The sequence below is a fragment of the Symphalangus syndactylus genome, chromosome 16 (assembly GCF_028878055.3).
Source record: "Symphalangus syndactylus isolate Jambi chromosome 16, NHGRI_mSymSyn1-v2.1_pri, whole genome shotgun sequence".
Classification (NCBI taxonomy): Eukaryota; Metazoa; Chordata; class Mammalia; order Primates; family Hylobatidae; genus Symphalangus; species Symphalangus syndactylus.
The window spans coordinates 33,153,235-33,173,446 of NC_072438.2; the positions used below are offsets into that span (position 1 = coordinate 33,153,235).

Genomic DNA, 20,212 nt, shown 5'->3' on the forward strand with positions numbered 1-20,212 from the left:
AGGAACAGCAAAATAACCAATAGTGTATGACATCACCATGATAGATAGAAGACACTCTGAAGTTAACTACGCTGTAGCAAGATTGCTTATTCCTAAGTGTTCTTATATAAGTGTTTTGCACCCTGTAAAAAATAGGATTTTAAGGGGAAACTATATAGAGCCAAATAGTGAGAAAAGTCTTTTTTGCCAGTTCCAATTTATTACCTTCTAAAAGCACAGGGATGCTCAACTGTATTCCCCTCGGGTTGTAGTTTTGTGTGTGTGTGTGTGTGTGTGTGTGTGGGTGTGTACTTGTTATACCTTTCATTTTCTAGAATGTCAGAATGTTAATACAGTAAAGCTATCCAGCATTATTAGGGATGCAGCACATAATAGCAACCATTAAATATGCCAGCACATCTTACCATTTTAGATGAAAATATTTTAAAGCTCGTATTTCTTTGATGTCTGAAAGAATAATCTGACCAGATTTAGCAATTGCTTAGATCTTTAAGGTAGTGGGTGCTTAGTCTAACTAAACATTTATGGGGTGCTTAGTCTGCCATATACACACAATACCTGCTTTAATCCTCACAAGATTCTATGGGTAGGTACTTGGTATCCTCATTTACTAATGAGGAAACAGAAGGTTAGAGAAGCCCAGGATCACACAAGCTGGTTAGTGATGGAGCTAGGATTCTGTTAATATGAAAGCTAGACTGGCAGTACAGGTTGAGCATCTTAATCCAAAAATCCGAAATCTGAAAATGCTCCAAAATCTAAAATTTTTTGAGCACCAACATGACACATCTAGTGGAAAATTCCATACCTGACCTCATATGATGGGTCCCAGTCAAAATGCAGTCAAGACTTTGTTTCAAGCACAAAGTTATTAAATATATTGTATAAGATGTACCTGAAGCATAAATGAATTTCGTATTTAGACTTGAGTTCCATCCCCAAGATATCTCATTATGTATATGCAAATATTCCAAATTCAAAAAAAATCCCAAACACTTCCGGACCCAAGCATTTTGAGTAAGTGAAACTCAACCTATAGCAATTTCTGCCACTTCTATTTGGTTGCTGCTTCTATGAATGAATGAATGAATGAATGAGGGAGAGAATTCTTTGATGCCAAGAACTTTGCATATAGTCCAAATTCTTTTTCAAGGCAGAACCTATTTTGTATTGCCAGAGAGTCTTGAGGTCAGTAAGGAGATGCATTGGTGCAAGTTGGCTATTGAATGCAGGGAGGATAAAGGTACGGGAGACGCTACTCATTTACTGTATTTAATCAGGATGCCCAGGGAATAAGGCAGGATGTCTGGGGAGGGTCAGTGGCAGCATGTCAAGAGTAGTGGCACCTGGACCCTGTTGCTATTTTGGCTATTATTGATCCAGGGAACTTTGCCAGGCTAAAAATAGGTCCTACCCTCTTTTATTTGCCCCACATCTTACGTGTCTGAATAAGAAAGGCCTGATCTTAGCTACAGACCTAATGGAACTCACTATTGAGTTCCATAATGAATTCTAGTGAGAAAATATCAGTGAAACTGTTTTCTTACAGTGCCAAAATCAAGTGCTAAATACTTGATCTGTGTACTTTCTTTAGGGTACATGGGTCAGTATTGTGTGATGGGTAAAAGTTGGTGCTCTGGAAGCTGGATTGTCTGGGTTGGAATCTGCTCTACTACTTCGTAGTAACATGGCTCAGAGCAAGTTGCCTAACCTCTCTGTGCCATAGTTTCTCATCTGTAAAATGAAGATGGTAATAATGCCTCCCTCAAAAAACTGGTGTGGAGATTAAATAAATTAATCTACATAAGCCCTTAGACTAATGCCTGGCACTTAGCACAGAAGCAGTCTGTAGGTTAGTGTCTGAGCAGTTTTTACTCAGTGTTTCTGACAACAAAATGAGATAAATTTTTTTCCTCCTGACACCAACCAATTTTGACACCAACGGGTTGTCCCTACAATTCAATTCTGACACTAATTACAGATGGTTAGCGCAGACCTTACAGGATAAGGATGCAGTCCCACAAGACTGCCCTTGTGTCAAATGTCAGGTCTCTAGGTCCCCACATCTCTTGGGTAGCCATGCTTGTTGTCTGACTTTGCTATAACGTTAAGGTCAAGATCTCAGAACCTTCCTCCCTTTCAGGTTGGATAATTTTGCTAGAATGGCTCACAAAACTCAGGGAAACATATAATTTTTGTTTACCAGTGTGTTGTAAAGAATATGACTCAGGAACAGCCACATAGAAGTGCTATATCAGGCAGGCTATGGACAGAAAGGTGCAGAGCTTCCATGCTCTCCCAGCACCTGGACATATTCCCCACCCAGAAAGTTCTCTGAACCTCATTGTCCCAGTGTATTTATGGAGGTTTCATTATGTAGACATGATTGATGAAGTCATTGGCCATTGGTGGTTGAACTCAACCTCCAAGCCCCTCTCTCCTCCCTGGAGACTGGCGGGTGGAGCTGAAGGTTCCAAACTTCTAATCAAGGCTTGGTCTTTTTGGTAGCCAGCCCCTATCCTAAAGCTATCTAGGTGCCAGCCAAGAGTTGCCTCATTAAAACAAAAGATGGTAGTCCTAGCACTTTGGGAGGGTGAGGCTGGCGGATCACTTGAGATCAGGAGTTCGAGACCTGACCAACATGGTGAAACCCTATCTCTGTTAAAAATTAGCTGAGTGTGGTGGTATGCACCTGTAGTCCTGTTACTTGGGAGGCTGAGGCAGGAGAATTGCTTGAATCCGGGAGGCAGAGGTTGCAATGAGCTGAGATTGTACCACTGCACTCCAGCCTGGGCAACAGAATGAGACTCTGTCTTTAAAAAAAGAAAAAAAAAAAAAAAAAAAGATGTTCCTGTCACCTTTATCACTCAGGAAATTCCAAGGGTTTTTGGAAGCTCTGTTCTAGGAACTAGAAACAAAGATCAATGTTTTTCTATGATACCATAGCATCTGTCACCTTGAGGACTTAAAATCTTAATGTGATTATAGTTCATTTTATTCAGCATGGCTTTGTCTAAGGGAGGGCCTACAAAGCACAATGGAAGAGGGTGGGCATTAGAGTCAGACTTGGGTTTGATTGATAGGTCTAGATACTTAGTTATTTTCACACTGGGCAATTGCCTAAATCTGTTAAGCTTCATTTTTTTTTTCATCTGTAAATTGGAGAATATGGTGTTTACTTCATATGGCTATTGTAAGCAATAAAAAAAAAGGTATTTTAAACACCTAGTATAGCAGGTGTTAGTGCTAAATTATATATTACTTTCTCCTGATAAAGTAACCTCTTAAAAAGTAAAGAGCTTATTTATATAGAGCTAGTTTCCAGTCTCTTGTTTTTGAGACTTAAAAAACAGTACTGGACTGCTGTTGTCGTTTCACTGTGGCAAAGAATAGAAGGATGAACTTTATTTTATCATATATTTGATGGTTCCCAAATAATTCCTTTCTTCTTATAGCCAGCAGAAACCTACAGTTGGATTTTGGTGAGTCTAAGTTTGTAGTAAGTGAGATTGTTTTTAGTGAGCTGTCAGTGGGGGTTGATGAAAGGCAGAAGACCATGGTCGTTTTTAATGAGGTTGTGTAAAAATCCAATGAAGTGGTCAGTGAAAATTCTACCTCGAGATAAACTGTGCAGACTGGCTCTAACAGATTACTTTCTTCTAATTATAAGTTTGCTATAGCTTCTTTTATTTTTGTTTCTGTTTTTGTTTGAAACCAGAAAGTCCTTTGCTGTTTCCTTATTATCCTCGAAAATCATTGCATTTTGTGAAAAGGCGGATGGAGAATATTATTGATCAGTGTTTGCAAAAGCCAGCAGTAAGTCTGAAAGAAATGCATGTCTTTTTGTAGGAGCAGTAGTGTCTACAGTATGTGGCTCACTTATGTAAATGATCTTAATTTTTAGAATGAACTGTGAAAATGTTGATATTCAACTGTTTATGATTAACAAAAGTAACAATTTCATATGGTTCAACCTAATACTCCAACTTAAGTTTCTTACACACGTGTGTGTGTGTGTGTGTGTAAGTGTAAAGATTACTAAAGGTGTTGGCATCTTGAATATTTTATTTGTTCCCAGAAGAAATTCATTGTAAACAGTCTTAGTTACAGAGCTGATGTGTCTCTGTTTACTACTGAAGGATGTGAATGAATGGTTGTTATGAGACCAGAGGGAGGTGGTCTTAAACCTGCCATGTGCTCAGCACCAAGGTCCTTTTCAGCTCAGAATTTTCTCTTTTTCCTTACTGTTACATTGTCGTTAAAGTTTCTTATGTACAAGGTTTGGTGATATAGGCGATGTTTTTACTACATTCGAACAGTGATGGTCAGTCACTTTCTGTAGAGTGTGTGCGTATTAATGTTCTAATTACATTTTAAAATCTTATTTTATATAGGATGTAATTGGAAAATCGATGAATCAAGCAATCTGTATTCCATTGTATAGAGATACCAGAAGGTAATTCTGTTTACCTATTGGGTGGTGTAATTCAGCAGCCAATTTAAATTTTTCTCATTTCTTTTTCCCTTTTATTTTAGTGAGGATTCTACACGTAGATTGTTCAAATTTCCTTTTCTGTAAGTATGTATTTCTTCCCTATCTTGAGTGAACAATACAATTTTGTTTTATCCATCAATAGTTAAAAAATATTATGACAATTTTTTTTCTTAGGTGGAATAATAAAACTTCAAATCTACATTATCTTCTTTTTACTATTCTAGAAGATTCACTTTATAAAATGTGCATCTTAAGGAGACATACTGATATTTCCCAGTAAGTATTAATCTGAAGTTTGAATCAAAGAGATAAGATTTTATTATTTGTAAGAATGAAGCATACAGCCTTCCAGCATTTCAGATTTTAAACTACTTTGTGACTTTTAGATGTGTCATTTAATTGTTAGTTTTCATGTCATTAAAAGGGTAACACTGAATTAGGAAGTTATATGATCTTGTTCTAGATTATTTAATTTTTATTGGCATATAATCATTGTAGGACTTTTTTTTTAGAGTTAGGAAAAATATGACAGCTCAGGATATTATACCTCATTTTTTAGAAGTTAAAAACTTCTAAAGAGCTAAAAGTTAAAGAAGTTTTAACTTTTTAGAAGTTAAAAACTTCTGAAAGTGGCTGCCTTATAGCAATGATTTTTGCCTAGGGTTAAGTATGCTTTTCATTAAACAAGAGGCCTTGCCTAACAGAGACTTACTTTGAAATTGAAAGTAGAAGTTCTGAGAAATAAATCATATTTAGAATGCCACTGGTATCTTAAAAATGGTTTTAAATCTGAATTTGAAGAAAATATTGAGACCAAGATGTAACCAAAAAGAAATAATTTGGTTATTTCTATTCCAAATGTCTTTGGTGACTGTGTGATTTTAAACCAAATTGGTTTATCTATCTAGGCGTTTAAACCAGTTCTCAGTGTTCTAAAGAAGTAAATGTACTGACCCTGACAATTATGTTCTTTTAAGCATTTAGATTATTGACTATCCAGGTTGTTCCACAGAGTCTCTTTTTTTCCCCCTTCTTTCTTGAAGATCTGTGAGTAATGGACTAATTGCTATTAAATTTGGGAGTTTTACATATGCCACAACGGAAAAAGTCAGAAGAAGGTAAGTCTTGAATCTTGTTTGGATGAAATGTAGATACATGTGATATGTGTATATGTTTAGGAATAGGGTCAGACTCAGTTACGGTGATAATATAGGTAAAAGGGCTTTGCCACTTCCCACATCGAGGGCAGGATTCTTTGTGTATTTATACATAGAGAATGATTTGACTTGTGATGAATAGAACCTTACTGCCTTGCAGTTTATGTCATATGGTTTCCTATAATTAATACTCCTGAGCTCCCTGTTGGCAAAGAAAGTAATGTGGTTCCCATGGGCAGATGGCCTGCGGGGCTGAAGTTCTTGTTATGACCAAAAAAATCATGAGGTGATGCCATTCTCAGTGATGGGAGATGTTCTTAGGATTCAAAATGGTAACAGTACCTAAGCCATCCCTGAGGCTTTGCAAAGGAAAGAAGTGACTAATCATAGGCTGATCTTTTTCTCACTTTTTTCTTCACATAAAATAAGTTTTTTTATGATAAAGTCTTTGGAGTTGCTGTGCCTATTTTTCATGTGTAGTATCTTATTTTTATTTCTCAGTCTAGTCAACTCTGCTGAATGTGTGTATAAGGTGTCATTCATAGAATTTCCACAGGCTTAAGGCCTAACCATTGATGGCCAGGGGCTTTCTAGAACTGAAACAACTTCACAGATTTTTGGGGGTCATGATTACCCATTTTTAAGATTTGGTTATATATGTGAATAATCAGTACAAAAAGTAACTGATTTTAATACAAACCAATGGTATATTTTAAATGTTATTGTACAGAATGTCACTTAACTTTTAAATTTTTTTCTGCTTGCTGCCAGTATAACATGCATACAATATTTTCTCAGTAGTCATGATCATCTTTGATATAACAAAACTTATTTTAATTCTAGCATCTACAGTTGTTTAGATGCACAGTTTTATGATGATGAAACTGTAACAGTAGTTCTTAAAGACACTGTAGGACGTGAAGGAAGAGATAGACTCTTGGTCCAGCTGCCTTTGTCTTTAGTATATAACAGTGAAGATTCTGCAGAATATCAGTTCACTGGGACTTATTCTACAAGGTAACTAGTAAAATTGTCTTTCTGATATTACAGTTAAATATTTTTTTAATGCACATTATAAATTCCAACCTTTTGGTGTGCTGGATAATGGTTATTTCATTACTAGGGATAACCACAGAGGTGGCTGAGCAGAAATGCTCCAATTTTTCATTCAAAATATGCTGGCCTTCATCAGAGAAATGCAAATCAAAACCACAGTGAGATACCATCTCACACCAGTTAGAATGGCCATCATTAAAAAATCAGGAAACAACAGGTGCTGGAGAGGATGTGGAGAAATAGGAACACTTTTACACTGTTGGTGGGACTGTAAACTAGTTCAACCATTGTGGAAGTCAGTGTGGCGATTCCTCAGGGATCTAGAACTAGAAATACCATTTGACCCAGCCATCCCATTACTGGGTATATACCCAAAGGACTATAAATCATGCTGCTATAAAGACACATGCACACGTATGTTTATTGCGGCACTATTCACAATAGCAAAGAGTTGGAACCAACCCAAATGTCCAACAACGATAGACTGGATTAAGAAAATGTGGCACATATACACCATGGAATACTATGCAGCCATAAAAAATGATGAGTTCGTGTCCTTTGTAGGGACATGGATGAAACTGGAAAACATCATTCTCAGTAAACTATCGCAAGGACAAAAAACCAAACACCGCATGTTCTCACTCATAGGTGGGAATTGAACAATGAGAACTCATGGACACAGGAAGGGGAACATCACACTCCGGGGACTGTTGTGGGGTGGGGGGAGGGGGGAGGGACAGCATTAGGAGATACACCTAATGCTAAATGACGAGTTGATGGGTGCAGGAAATCAACATGGCACATGGATACATATGTAACAAACCTGCACATTGTGCACATGTACCCTAAAACCCTAAAGTATAATAAAAAAAAAAAAATATGCTGGCCTTAATAGCTTTTTTTGTCCCTTTGCTTTACTAGTAAATCAGGAAGTATTTGCTGGAATCAAGGTTGGGAATTATTTGGAGTGGAGAATGGGACTTCTTTTAGTTACATTTTAAAGGATAGCATTAACCCTAGTTGGTTGGAATTAGTTATTTTTGATTTGCCTTCAGTATTTTCCTTCCAGAATTAAGACCTCAGTACCCATGTAGGAAGTATACTGTCAATTCCAAGAGATGGCTTTAATTGACTGAGACTTAAGTAAGCAGATCTCTAATTTAAAAATGTATCCATTTGCTTTCTTTGAAAGGGAGTCAGAAACCTTGCTAAGATGATAATTCTGCCTGTTTGGAATTACAGTATTTCTTTTCTTTTTTTTTTTTTGAAACAGGGCCTCTCTCTGTCACCCAGGTTGGAATGCAGTGATGCAATCATAGCTCACTGCAGCCTCCAGCTCATGGGTTCAAGTGACCCTCCTGCCTCAGCCTCTCATAGCTGTGACTACAGGCATGTGCCACCTTGCCTGGCTAATTTTATTTTTTTACAGAGATGGAGTCTCGCTATGTTGTCCTGGCTGGCCTTGAACTCCTGGACTCAAGCAGTCCTGCCACCTTGGCCTCCCAAAGTGCTGAGATTCCAGGCATGAGCCACTATGCCTAGCCAGAATATAGACTATGGAATTTTTATAGAATATTATATCACAGCTTTTTTCCTAATACAACAGTTGCTAAAATTATATTGGAAATAGAAGTATGAGTAGATGTCAAAACCATAATTGACCCTAATACCACCTGTAGTAAACTAGGGAGGAGAAGATCCCCTTTTCATTCCTGAGTTGGTTTTTTCCCTCTTTAGGCTAGATGAACAGTGTAGTGCTATTCCCACCCGTACCATGCATTTCGAGAAGCACTGGAGATTACTGGAAAGTATGAAAGCACAGTATGTTGCTGGGAATGGTTTTCGAAAAGTGTCCTGTGTGGTAAGTGTTTAGAGATCATTCAGCAACTAAGCAATTACAAGAAGTAACGCTGCTTCTTTGGAACCTTCATCAAATACATGATATATAAGATCCTTTTGTGCAAATATTTTTACTGTGATTTATAGCTTGTATTGATTATGATCATGTGGTTGCCTTAGCTATTTAGTTCTCTTGTTCTGATAAAGCTTACTAAGTAGTTAATAATAATACTAGATTTTAATCTCATGAAATTGCCACTGTTGTTATGTGGAGATCTTTTTATACAAAATGAAGGCTGAATTTATTGATTTTGTTCTAAATTGATAGGAGTATAACTTTCCTATAAAACCATTCTTTGATTCAGACTTCTGATTTCTAATTCTTTATATATGATAAGCCATTAATTTAAAAATGCTTTTATGGCCTTTTCTTTTTTAGTTAAGCTCAAATCTTCGTCATGTGAGAGTATTTGAAATGGACATAGATGATGAATGGGAGCTCGATGAGTCTTCAGATGAAGAGGAGGAGGCCAGTAATAAGCCTGTAAAAATAAAGGAAGAAGTGTTGTCAGAGTCAGAGGCAGAGAACCAACAAGGTGGTGCTGCTGCTCTAGCTCCAGAGATAGTCATTAAAGTGGAAAAACTTGACCCTGAGCTAGACTCGTAATCTAGCTTGCCATTATTGTGTGTGTAATTATGGCCAAAAGGACATAAGAGATGGACTAAGATGTCTTAGACCACCTTTAATTTTCTTTGTGTAACAAAGAAATAAACAGTAAATTTTATTTTTTCATATTCTGCTTCATCTTCTCTTAGTGATATAGTCACTATGATAGACTTTATTTTTTTCTGAGATTTCTCTTTAATGCTATGTGCAGAACTAGTGTTTAAAGAAAACAGGACCAGGCATGGTGGCTCATGCCGGTAATCTCAGCACTTTGGGAGTCTGAGGTGGGTGGCTCACTTGAAGCCAGGAGTTCAAGACCAGCCTGGCCAACATGACAAAACTCCATCTCTACTAAAAATACAAAAATGAGCTGGGCGTGGTGCATGCCCCTATAATTCCAGCCACTTGGGAGGCCGAGGCTTGAGAATCGCTTGAAACTGGGAGCCAGAAGTTTCAGTGGGCTGAGATTGCACCATTGCACTCCATCCAGCCTGGGTGATGGAGTAAGACTCTGTCTCAAAAAAGAAAGAAAGAAAGTGAATGAATTGAGTGTGAAGAAGAAGTCTAATCTTTTCTGTCAGAAGGGGTAGGTATCAGGAATTGTTCCTGTATCATTGAAATAGTCACTCATCACTGGAAATTTTAATGCATTTAGTATTTTAAAACTATAGACAACATTCCCATTTTTCCATCTCCCCTTCTAGTTCATTTTGGGTCTCCAGAATGATTTTAAAATTATGTTTTCAGAATGTATTATACTGATTTACTGAAATGCTAAGCCAAAGGATGGATCCTGTCTTTTATGGTTTAAATAACATAAACACTGCTTGATACCTACATGGTTATCTTTTCTCATTCTGTCCCTGCATTTGAGCTCTGAGTTATTTGAATCAGCAGTGTTTAGATGTGCCCTTTTGCCTTTTCAAACTTGGTTAAGGACATGTAGTAGCTGTCTGGTTGACTCCTTGAGAGTGTGAGAAATACGGGTCAACTAAATGGTATCTGGCATTAGTGCAGATAAGCTACTGTTGATTTCCTAATGCTCATTCCTTCCTAAAGTACAATAGTATTCTCATGTGACTTTCAAAGAAATTAGTTTAACATATGAATTCCACTATCACTTCATCGACAATCACTTTTTAAAGCTTAAATATCTTTAGGCAGGAGGATATACTATAACCAGGTGAATGGGTAACTGCAGGGTTGCTGTGTCATTTGTCTATTTAGTAGGTAGCTGTCTCTCTAGGTACTCCAGGGTGTCTCTGTGAATGGAAGCCACTGCTGGGTGACGTGGCATTTAGGACTGTGATCAGGAGGCTGACTATACTGATCTGTAGCCTTGCATATGATAGGCCTTAAACTCTATTAACAAATTTACGTAAATGTTTACTGACAGTTGGGCATTGTTCCTGGGGTAGTGCAGAATGTCTTGAATTAGCTTTTGTGAGCAAGAAAGGTGAACTGTCAGATGACATTACTGAAAAATTATAGGTTGTGGGTATATAGAGCATTTTTAGAAAGAATGCATTGTGCAGATTTACCATATAACATTTAAAGAGCTTTAATGGATTTGAGGAACCAATAATTAATAGCCTGTTCTTAGAAAGAACGATAGTTTCACCAGTTCTTTATTAGTTAGTAATTTGACCTTTGTGACCTCACTGTTAGATTTATAAAGATTTTTTGATACATACACATTTGCTTTCTATGGTTCCAGCGTAGACATAAAATATGGGAGAATTGGTTTTTCAGTAATGGTTTTAACATGTATAGCAAGTAGGAACTAGAATTGTATTAAAGTGAAAAAGTTTAAATTGACATCTGAATCTCTTTTTAAGTTTTAATAAGATGCATAGAGCAGAGAATTTTATTGTATTTTAAGATATATGCTATAATTCTTTTTTTTTTTTTTTTTTTTTTTGAGACAGAGTCTCGCTCTGTCGCCCAGGCTGGAGTGCAGTGGCGCGATCTCGGCTCACTGCAAGCTCCGCCTCCCGGGCTCATGCCATTCTCCTGCCTCAGCCTCTTCGAGTAGCTGGGACTACAGGCGCCCGCCACCACGCCCGGCTAATTTTTTGTATTTTTAGTAGAGACGGGGTTTCACCATGGTCTCGATCTCCTGACCTCGTGATCCGCCCGCCTCGGCCTCCCAAAGTGCTGGGATTACAAGCATGAGCCACCGCGCCCGGCCGATATATGCTATAATTCTTGATACCATTAGACATTTTGCTTTTTTAAAAGAAAAATTTAATTTTTAATTTTTGTGGGTACATAGTAGGTATATATATTTATGGGGCACATGAGATTTTGATACAGCATACAGTATAGACACTTTGCTTTTAATATGTAGAACAATTTGTCATTACATACTGGCTACTTTTACTATGTTTAGCTGCAGATGCTGAATTTGAGCTTTGAATTTAGTGAGGAGCAAGTGAAGGGTGGGAATGTGAGGACCCTGGGAAGAGGAGCCTCCAGGTCCTGGCTCTTGTGCACCTTGGCACCTTGTCTCCATAAAGTGGGGTAATTGAGTGCCTCTCTCAGTGTTTGAGGACTAATGAGGGGTACTTATAGAACACTGTGGTTAGCACATGTGAGATACCCAATAAAGACTAGCACTCCTATTTACAATATTCTGTTCTGCTTTTTGCTGACATAAATTGTGTTGATTTTTTTAGAAACTTAACTAGCCTCTTTTTTTTTTTTTTTTTGGCCAGACTTGATAGAACTATAATAGTAGTCTTTCTAATTCTCTGGCTTAGTAGGGTTTTTTGTTGTTGTTGTGTTCTTGATTTTTTTCCAATGTAAAAATTGTACACTTAGCAAAATGCTGAAATATTCTGTCTTCTTAATTTGGAACATTTAAATGTAAATGTGAAGAAAACTATTATGATATAGCCTTGAGTTTATGATGCCATAACTAGGAGAATTTATATATATCTGAGTTGATCTAAATATTTTCCCATTCTTGAGGGAAGTCCAGCAAGCAGACATGCGCTAAACACTTCTTTCTAAAGGATGCTATAATTGAAATCATGGGTTGCATTTCACCAGGAGCAAATCAGTTTCTTTGACACCTCTTTAAGTTGCAATGTTGTGGTGATTATCTACAGACTGTTTACATTTGCTAGAACCTACAGTTGACTATCCAGCATAATATTTTTAGTCCTCACTGAGCACAAGGAGATAGTACTTAGGATTTTACGAATTTAAGGTCACGAAAACCTTATGAGAGCAAATAAAGTATTAGCATAGAAATGATCTCTTATGAGGAATATTCAGTTCAGAAACTCGATTATTAAATGGGTCTGGGAAATGATTTATTAATATGGTTGATAGCCAATGCTTACTTTCTGCTTTTTTTCTTGTTCTGAGGAAATGAAAATTTCTAGAACAGGATTTCTCATGAAGCACACACTAGTACATCAAAAATGCCAAGGCCAGTGATTAAAAAAGCATGGATTTTACCCTAAGCCTACTCAATCAGAAGCTGAGGGTGAGGCCAAGACTACATTTTTAACCAACTCACTTGATCATTCTTAAACCCACTGAGGTTGAGAACCATTATTTTTCTATGAAAGCTGTGTTTTAGAAATTAGATGGTTGTAATTTCTTAGTTGTAGGTTCATAAGCTGTTCCCTTGGATGCAATGAAAATTGATATATTTTTTTTTCTTTAAAAATGACCCTAACTGGTGGTTAATTACACATGCAAGTTGCTCACACTTCAATAAATCTGTTTAAATGATGGTGAGCATAATTGTACCCCAGCTCCCTCTCTGCACTGCAGCATTGTAGCAATGGATCCCTTAGGGCCACATTTCAGCCCTAACAAGATTATGTTCAGCCAAGTGGGAGATAGTTGGGTATGTATGGGCTTTGCTGGTAATCAGCCATTCTGGTTCATAAATGTCACCTTTTCTCTGGTGTGTGCAGTCAGACTGAACTCACTGCTCAAGATATGAGGTGTAATGTGTAGTTCTCACAGTACGGATGATAAATCTGTCCCACAACACAACTATAAGTGAAACTTACGTTTACCGGCTTCTTATGTTTTAAGCAGTAAAACAAGACAAGTTTGTTGTTTGTGCTTCCTGCCATCAGATTTATGACTGAAAACTTTAGGGACTGTTTTTCTTCTTTTCTGCATTCCTGATTCCTGTTACAGAGTGAATATTATTCTTTCAAGTGATATTTCTTTCCACTGTTCGGATGGTAAAACTGGGTGGAGCCAAACTGGAGGAGTGGCCAGCTTGCTATAAACGATCCTCGTGATTGTCAGCATTTTCATGATACTGCAAAACTTTCTAACCTTGAGAATATGTTACTTCCCTTTTTCCTCTCCACCGCTTACTTTGTCCTGCCAAATTGTTGCAGGAAGAGATTCAAGGATTAAAAATATTTATGGGCCTGGCACGGTAGCTCACGCCTATAATCCCAACACTTTGGGAAGCTGAGATGAGTGGATTGCTTGAGCTCAGGAGTTTCAGCAACATGGCAAACCCCGTGTCTATAAAATACAAAAATTAGCTGGGCATGGTGGTGCATGCCTGTAGTCCCAGCTACTCAGGAGGCAGAGGTGCAAGGGATTGAGCCTGAGAGGTCGAGGCTGTGGTGAGCTCTGATTGTGTCACTGCACTCCAGCCTGGGTGACAGAGACCTTGTCTCAATAAATATGTATGATATATATATATGTGTGTGTGTATAGATATATATATCTCCTTGTTCTCTTGGGATGGAAGGTTTAGATCTAGCGGCAGAGTGTGGATAGCAAAGGGGCTGGCTGAGACCATTGTTCTGGGGCCCTTCAAGGTGTAGGGCCCATTTTCTCCACTGGAGAAAGAGGAGCCTACATGGCCCAGGTGGCAGGACACCCAAGTGACCAGTTCAGTGGACACCTTTCAGGCTGGTGTAGTCAGGCAAATCAGATGCTGCGGTAAATTTCAGAGGTAAATTGCCCGTTACCTCTGAAAAGCTGCATGTCAGTTGTGACCCTGATAGAAACTTGGAGGTGTGTTGAGGACAGGAGCCCTATTGAAATGGGTGTAGAATGGATGTGAGGTGAGTCAGTGGAGGCCAAGTGGAGGCAACTCTGGAGGATTTTGTTGTGAGGGGCACAGAGATGGAGTGGTGGCAGGGGAGGGAAATGGCACCAGAGAACTTTTTTTAAAAAGATGGATGATACTAGGCATCTTTATTCATCAGTATGAGTGATCCACCAAAGAAGGAGAAATCAACCATTCTAGAGTAAAAGGAGATGGGTTGAAAGAAATCCTTGAGAAGGATAAAAGGGCTAGGGTCCAGTGACCACTGCAGGGATCGAGCGTAGGGTGGAACATGACTTTCTTCCACCCTAATGGGAGTTTGTGGGGACAGATGCTGGTGGGTGCAGCATCAGGTGGCAGGTGCAGCGTTTTTCCCACGGAGAGAAGTGTTCAGGTCTTTATGGAGAGTGATGAGGAGAGGAGAGGTAGAAAATAGGTGTCTCAGATTGGAAAGTGAGAGAATTAGGGAGTTTTAGAATCAGAGGGATAGAAAGAAAGAGGCTATGACCAGAGAAGAGACATTGGCAGTCTTAGGGAGGTGGTGAAGTCTCTGATGACAGGTATAACAATGGCAGTTGGCAGCTGCTATTGGTGTGAAGGAGAAAGTCACTGGAGCCAAGTAGATTCAGAGCTGAGTGGCTGGGGTTTTGGATGGCTCATCTGTGTGGCTGGTAAAGTTGCAAAAGCAGATGGAGATGGTAACAGTGAGTTGGGTGCTGAGGTCACCAGTGAATGAGGAGGTATCAGTGGGGGATTGAGAGGGGAAGGAAAAACTGGGCTTCTGAGACTCTTGGTACGTTGAAAGACCCAGAGGAGGGTCAGGCACCTACCTAGTCAGTTAGTAGCAAGGCTGGGATCTAAGCCCAGGGGGACTGGACTGCTCTGGAGGAGCTCCTTAACAGACACCCGTGGTTAGAACATGGGAACAGGATAAAAAGACTAAGCCAACCTGCAAGCATGGCCACTGCCTTTGGATCTCCGTCTACTGTAGGTTAGTGCTCCTCACACCTGGGAGGTAATATTAAGGGCTCTAATAGTGGTGGACTTTTTAATTTTATTTTAGACACGATCTTGCTGTTACCCAGGCTTCAGGCTGAAGTGCAGTGGCATGAACACGGCTCACTGCAGACTTGACCTCCTGGGCTCAAGCAATCCTCCCAAGTAGCTCAGATTAGCAGCACATGCCACCATGCCTGGCTAATTTTTTTTTGTAATGACAGGGTCTTGCCATGTTACCCAGATTGGTTTTGCAACCCTGGGCTCAAGCAATCCTCCCACCTCAGCCTCCCAAAGTGCTTGGACTACAGGTGTGAGCCACCACACCGGGCCTTCTTTCTTCCTTTTTAACCCCAAGGCAGGGAGAAGTGGTCATTTCTGATGATTTTAAATCTGGAACCAGTAGCAATCCCCAGGTATTCTAGGAAGGGGGTGTTTATGGTTGCTGTCCTGCCAATTTTGTCTTTAGTGCACTGCTGGTCACAGACACAATTATGTGTGCGGCACAGGGAGGAGACAGCCTCAGATGACTGCGTGGAGAGTGGGCCTGAGCAAGCCCCTGCCCAAAGTCCAGGTCGGGAGGCTGGGTGAGGCGGGATGAACTGAACAGTCAGTCCCCTGCTCTGTGAAGGTGCAGTCCAGGGCCTTCCTAGCTTTGGGCCAGTGTGGTCCATATCGCCAAACCTTTCCTGGGTGGTCTGAAGATTTTCTTAAGGAGAACTGCCCAGTTCAGGCACCTCTGGCCATTTGGGGAGTGAGGCAGGCAGGTCTCAGCTTGGCCTTGGTTCCCAGGCCCCTAGGAATTGGCACTGGGCTTCAGCTCACTACTTAGCAGGTCCAGTAGGGCCTAGACCAGCTGAACCTGGGAGCCTCTGGAGCTGCCAAATTGTACATGAAATTCCTGTGTGCTTGGCCAGACAAGAGGTTCATGATCAAAGGGTTACTACCTGCACCTGCCTCCGCCCCTCCCCCAAATTCTTCCTGTCTGCATTTGGCTTTTTAAGGTTCTCCTATGCAGAATTGGTTGTGGAAGAGAAACAGCATGGGAGAGATTGCAGGGTGCTTTTTATATACATTCTCACAGAATTCTCTGAACAACTAACTGCAATAAAGGAATTGGTCATCTTATTTTACAGAAAAGTTGAGAGAGATTTGGTTTGACATGTCCCAAATCACGCAGCTAGTAGGCGGAACAGCCTGGATGCAAAACAGGTGGTCTGACTCCAGATAAGAATAATTGCTAACATGATTATTTAGTAAGAGTCAGAAATCATGCCAAGAACATTCCATGGATAACTTATCTAAACCTCATCACAGTCCTACAAGGTAAGTGCTATTATTATTAGCATCATTTCACAGATGAAGAACTTGAGGCCAAGAGACGTTTACTAAGTTGTCCACAGGAATTACACGGGCAGCAGGGTGGGACTGGGATGGGAAACCAGGCAGTCTGGCCACAGGACCCATGCCTTCAGCCACTGCGCATGTTGCCTTTCTGGGGCCTGGATTCTTTGGCCCCCACCTGCCTTGCCCATGGCCGCACTCACAGAACTCGGTCTTCCTGCAGTGGCACAACTACTTGAGTGTCTGTGTGGCACAGGCCAGCAAGGATGGCCAGGCTTGCATTCGTGATGAGCTTCGTTTTTTTCAGAGGTCCTTCATTCATAGCCACCATCAGCCCTGCGGAAACAGGCTGTGAGGAATGATGTCTGGTAGACCTTGGACCAGAACCTGGGCTTCTGACCCCGTAGTTTAGTGTGCTTTCCTCCAAGACAGTGCTTGTATAAAGCCAGTGTTACTTATGCATCCTTTATCACCTTAAGAGAGTTTTTTTTTTTTTTTAAGACAGAGTCTCACTTTGTCACCCAGGCTGGAGTGCAATGGCACAATCTCGGCTCACTACAACATCTGCCTCCTGGGTTCAAGCGATTCTTGTGCCTCAGTCTCCCAAGTAGCTGGGATTACAGGTGCCCGCGACCACACCCAGCTAATTTTTGTATTTTTGTTAGAGATGGGGTTTCACTGTGTTGGCCAGGCTAGACACCTTAAGAGATCTCTTGTGTGTCTTCAGGTCTCGTGGAGACAGAGCTGTGCTCTCCCCAGAGAGGCTACCAGCTTACTAGGCTAAAAGAAGTGAGATTTCCCACTCCGTGTGTGTGTGTGTGTGTGTGTGCGCGTGTGTGCGTGTGTGTGTGCACACGTGTGTGCGTGTGTGTGTGTATGTGTGTTTGTATATGTATTAGGGTCTTGCTCTGTCACCCAGGCATGATCACAGCTCACTGCAGCATCCACCTCAGCCTCCTGAGTAGCTGGGACTACAGGTGTGTCACTATGTCCGGCTAATTTTTTAAAAAAAATTTGTAGAGATGGGGTCTTGCTTGTTACCTAGGATGGTCTTGAACTCATGGACTCAAGCAGTCTTCCCACCTTGGCCTCCCAAAGTGCTGGGATTACAAGTGAGAGCCACCACACCTGGGCTTCTACTGTATTTTTGCCATGTTTTCTATCCCCTTTCCCAATTTTTTGGGATGATTTTGCATTTTGTTGGTCTACAGACTTCTATTGGGTAAAGCTTTCAGGGGAGATGGTGTGCTTGGGGAGAGGGAGAGAAATTATCTCAAGAATGAATACATGGGTGAAGCAGATGGCAAATTTGTCGTTTGCAATAGAAAAACTATTAAAAAATCAGAGAATGCTAAGTCCTGAACACTTTGAGGAATACTGTATGACTCTCTGAAATACCAGCAAAGCACACATTTGGTCCATTAATTGGGATCTAGGAACTATGATAATGCAGTGTCAAGAAAATAAGTGTTTTTAATACCAAATAGAGCATCACAAGCCAAATATCCTATTTATCCATCCAAGATATAAAAGGGACTTGATGGGGTGAGACAGTCTTGGGATGGAATAGGAAATGTAATAATTTAGCTTCCATTTGAGAGATGGAAATTGAAGGAGCAAATTTGTAAATCAACTTAGCAATGCAGTTAAAACATGAGCCTTAGATCTTTCATGTTTCTAGTCCAGTACTTTTCACTCCCTATAAAGTCTCAAAGTTATTGCAAGGGCCCATTTATGTTTAATTAAATGTAATGCTAATCTACAACTAGATTTGCTCTGGACTAGGCAATTGGCTAGTGATACAAACTACCTAGTCCATTGCATTTCCAGAAGCTGAGGGATGGCTGATGGCTTACTGCCGGAAAGTGGTTGAGTAGATGACATTATGCAAATCTTTACAAAAGAAAAGGTTCACGTTCTCTGGGTTGAAACAAGACAGAAGTGTATGAAATGTGTCCACCTAAACTAGAATAACGATTTGTTGTCATTGCCTTCCTTCTGTGTGCCCCAGAGTCCAATTCAAATGCTTTTCCACAGCCTCCCTTCACTCCTCCAACCACCTTCCCACTTCAGCCCCTGACTAGCTGTCATCTGTGCCTCAGTGGAGTTCTCACGTAACCCATGTGTTCACTGAGTCCTGACCATGGTGAGGTCTTCGGCTAAATACACTCCAGGTTTACTACTTGTTTAGCTGCCCCCACCCCACCACCCATAAGGAAGAAAGCATTATGATCCTTTTGGACAGAGGAGGACAAAGAGGCACAGAGAAGTTAGGTAACTTGCCCAAGGTCACTCAGCTAGGGAGGAGTGGGGTCCAAATTCTCAGTCATATGCTGTACATTTCTGACATCTACCACCTGCTCCCTTTATAGATAATGCACATTTCCCTTCTGGCAGGTGAACTCCTTAAGTTGAGGGCAGGCATCCTGAGGTGGCTGGTTGTGGATCCTCACTAATATCTCTGCCCCATGGGCAGCACTGCTCCTGAAATTGATGAGATGTGTATACCCTGCGTCCTGTTTGGAGGCTCTAGTGCCCCCTGGTGCCTAAGAAATCTACCTTTATCCCCCAGCTGGCTAATGCCACAGCCTCCCCAGCCCTTAGCGTCAGGTCAGCAGAGCTGAGCCACCCAAGGTAGGAGGGAGCTGCTCCCCACAGCTTTGACCACATGGGATTCTGAGGGTACTTTGTGGGAGAGGCTGGTGGCAGGTTTTGAAGTGGTGGAAGTAGAGAATGCCTCAATCCAGGAAGCCCAGGTGAAGCACAGGCTTCCCGGCTGAGTCTGGGGGTTGCCGGGCATTACTCCGCCAGACCCAGTGGTACAGGTCTGGGCGTGGAGCTAGGAAGGTGTACATCCCAGAGAGAGAGAGGCCGTCTGGGAGGCTCCCCATGAGGAGTCTGGGATTCCAGAGGTCTTGGCTTGCAAAGTTGGAGGGTGGTTGGAACCGTCTGCAGAGGGCAGCATTTTGCTTGTTTGTGCTGTTCATTGCAGGGCCAGCTTCTTGGATGGCAGATCTGTACAATCATGCAGGGCCCCGGGCTTCAAGGGCCCATGTCTGAGGGCCTGTATTAGTCCGTACATACCCGAGACTGGGCAATTTACAAAAGAAAGAGGTTTAATTGGACTTACAGTTCCACATGGTTGGGGAGATCTCACAATCATGGCAGAAGGCAGGAGGAGCAAGTCACATCTTACATGGGTGGTGGAAGGCAAAAAAAAAAAAAAAAAGATTGTGCAGAGAAACTCTCATTGTTTAAAACCATCAGATTCTCGTGAGACCCATTCACTATCATGAGAACAGCACAGGGAAGACCCGCCTCCATGATTCAGTCATCATCTACCGGGTCCCTCCCACAACACATGGGAATTATGGGAGCTACAAGATGTGACTTGGATGGGGACACAGAGCCAAACCATAGCAGGGCCTATGCTTGGTTAAATGCTCTTTGGAAATAAATGAAGACCAAGTGAGAATAGGCCAGGGCTCTTTATTCAGGTCTTGCTGTATAGCAAGAGACAGCCACCACCACTTGCATTTGGCAGAGACTCGAAGGCAGGCAGAGGAGTGGGGAAGCTTTATGGGGGAAGGGGAAAGGCTTCGGATGTGCCCTGA

The 20,212-nt window shown here is 40.9% G+C and overlaps 1 protein-coding gene across 2 annotated transcripts in view; it reads left to right on the forward strand.

The window, feature by feature from the left end:
• Positions 1–9,340, forward strand: part of ANAPC4 (anaphase promoting complex subunit 4) — a 42,425-nt gene extending 33,085 nt beyond the window's left edge. For both annotated transcript variants that reach the window (XM_055245892.2, XM_055245893.2), the window contains exons 22-29: positions 3,719–3,816; positions 4,395–4,456; positions 4,537–4,575; positions 4,670–4,771; positions 5,539–5,613; positions 6,496–6,669; positions 8,446–8,569; positions 8,987–9,340. In XM_055245892.2, coding sequence (XP_055101867.1) covers positions 3,719–3,816; positions 4,395–4,456; positions 4,537–4,575; positions 4,670–4,771; positions 5,539–5,613; positions 6,496–6,669; positions 8,446–8,569; positions 8,987–9,214 — 902 coding nt within the window. In that variant the 3' untranslated portion in view covers positions 9,215–9,340. The remainder of the gene's footprint in view (positions 1–3,718; positions 3,817–4,394; positions 4,457–4,536; positions 4,576–4,669; positions 4,772–5,538; positions 5,614–6,495; positions 6,670–8,445; positions 8,570–8,986) is intronic.
• The last annotated feature ends 10,872 nt before the right edge of the window (positions 9,341–20,212 follow it).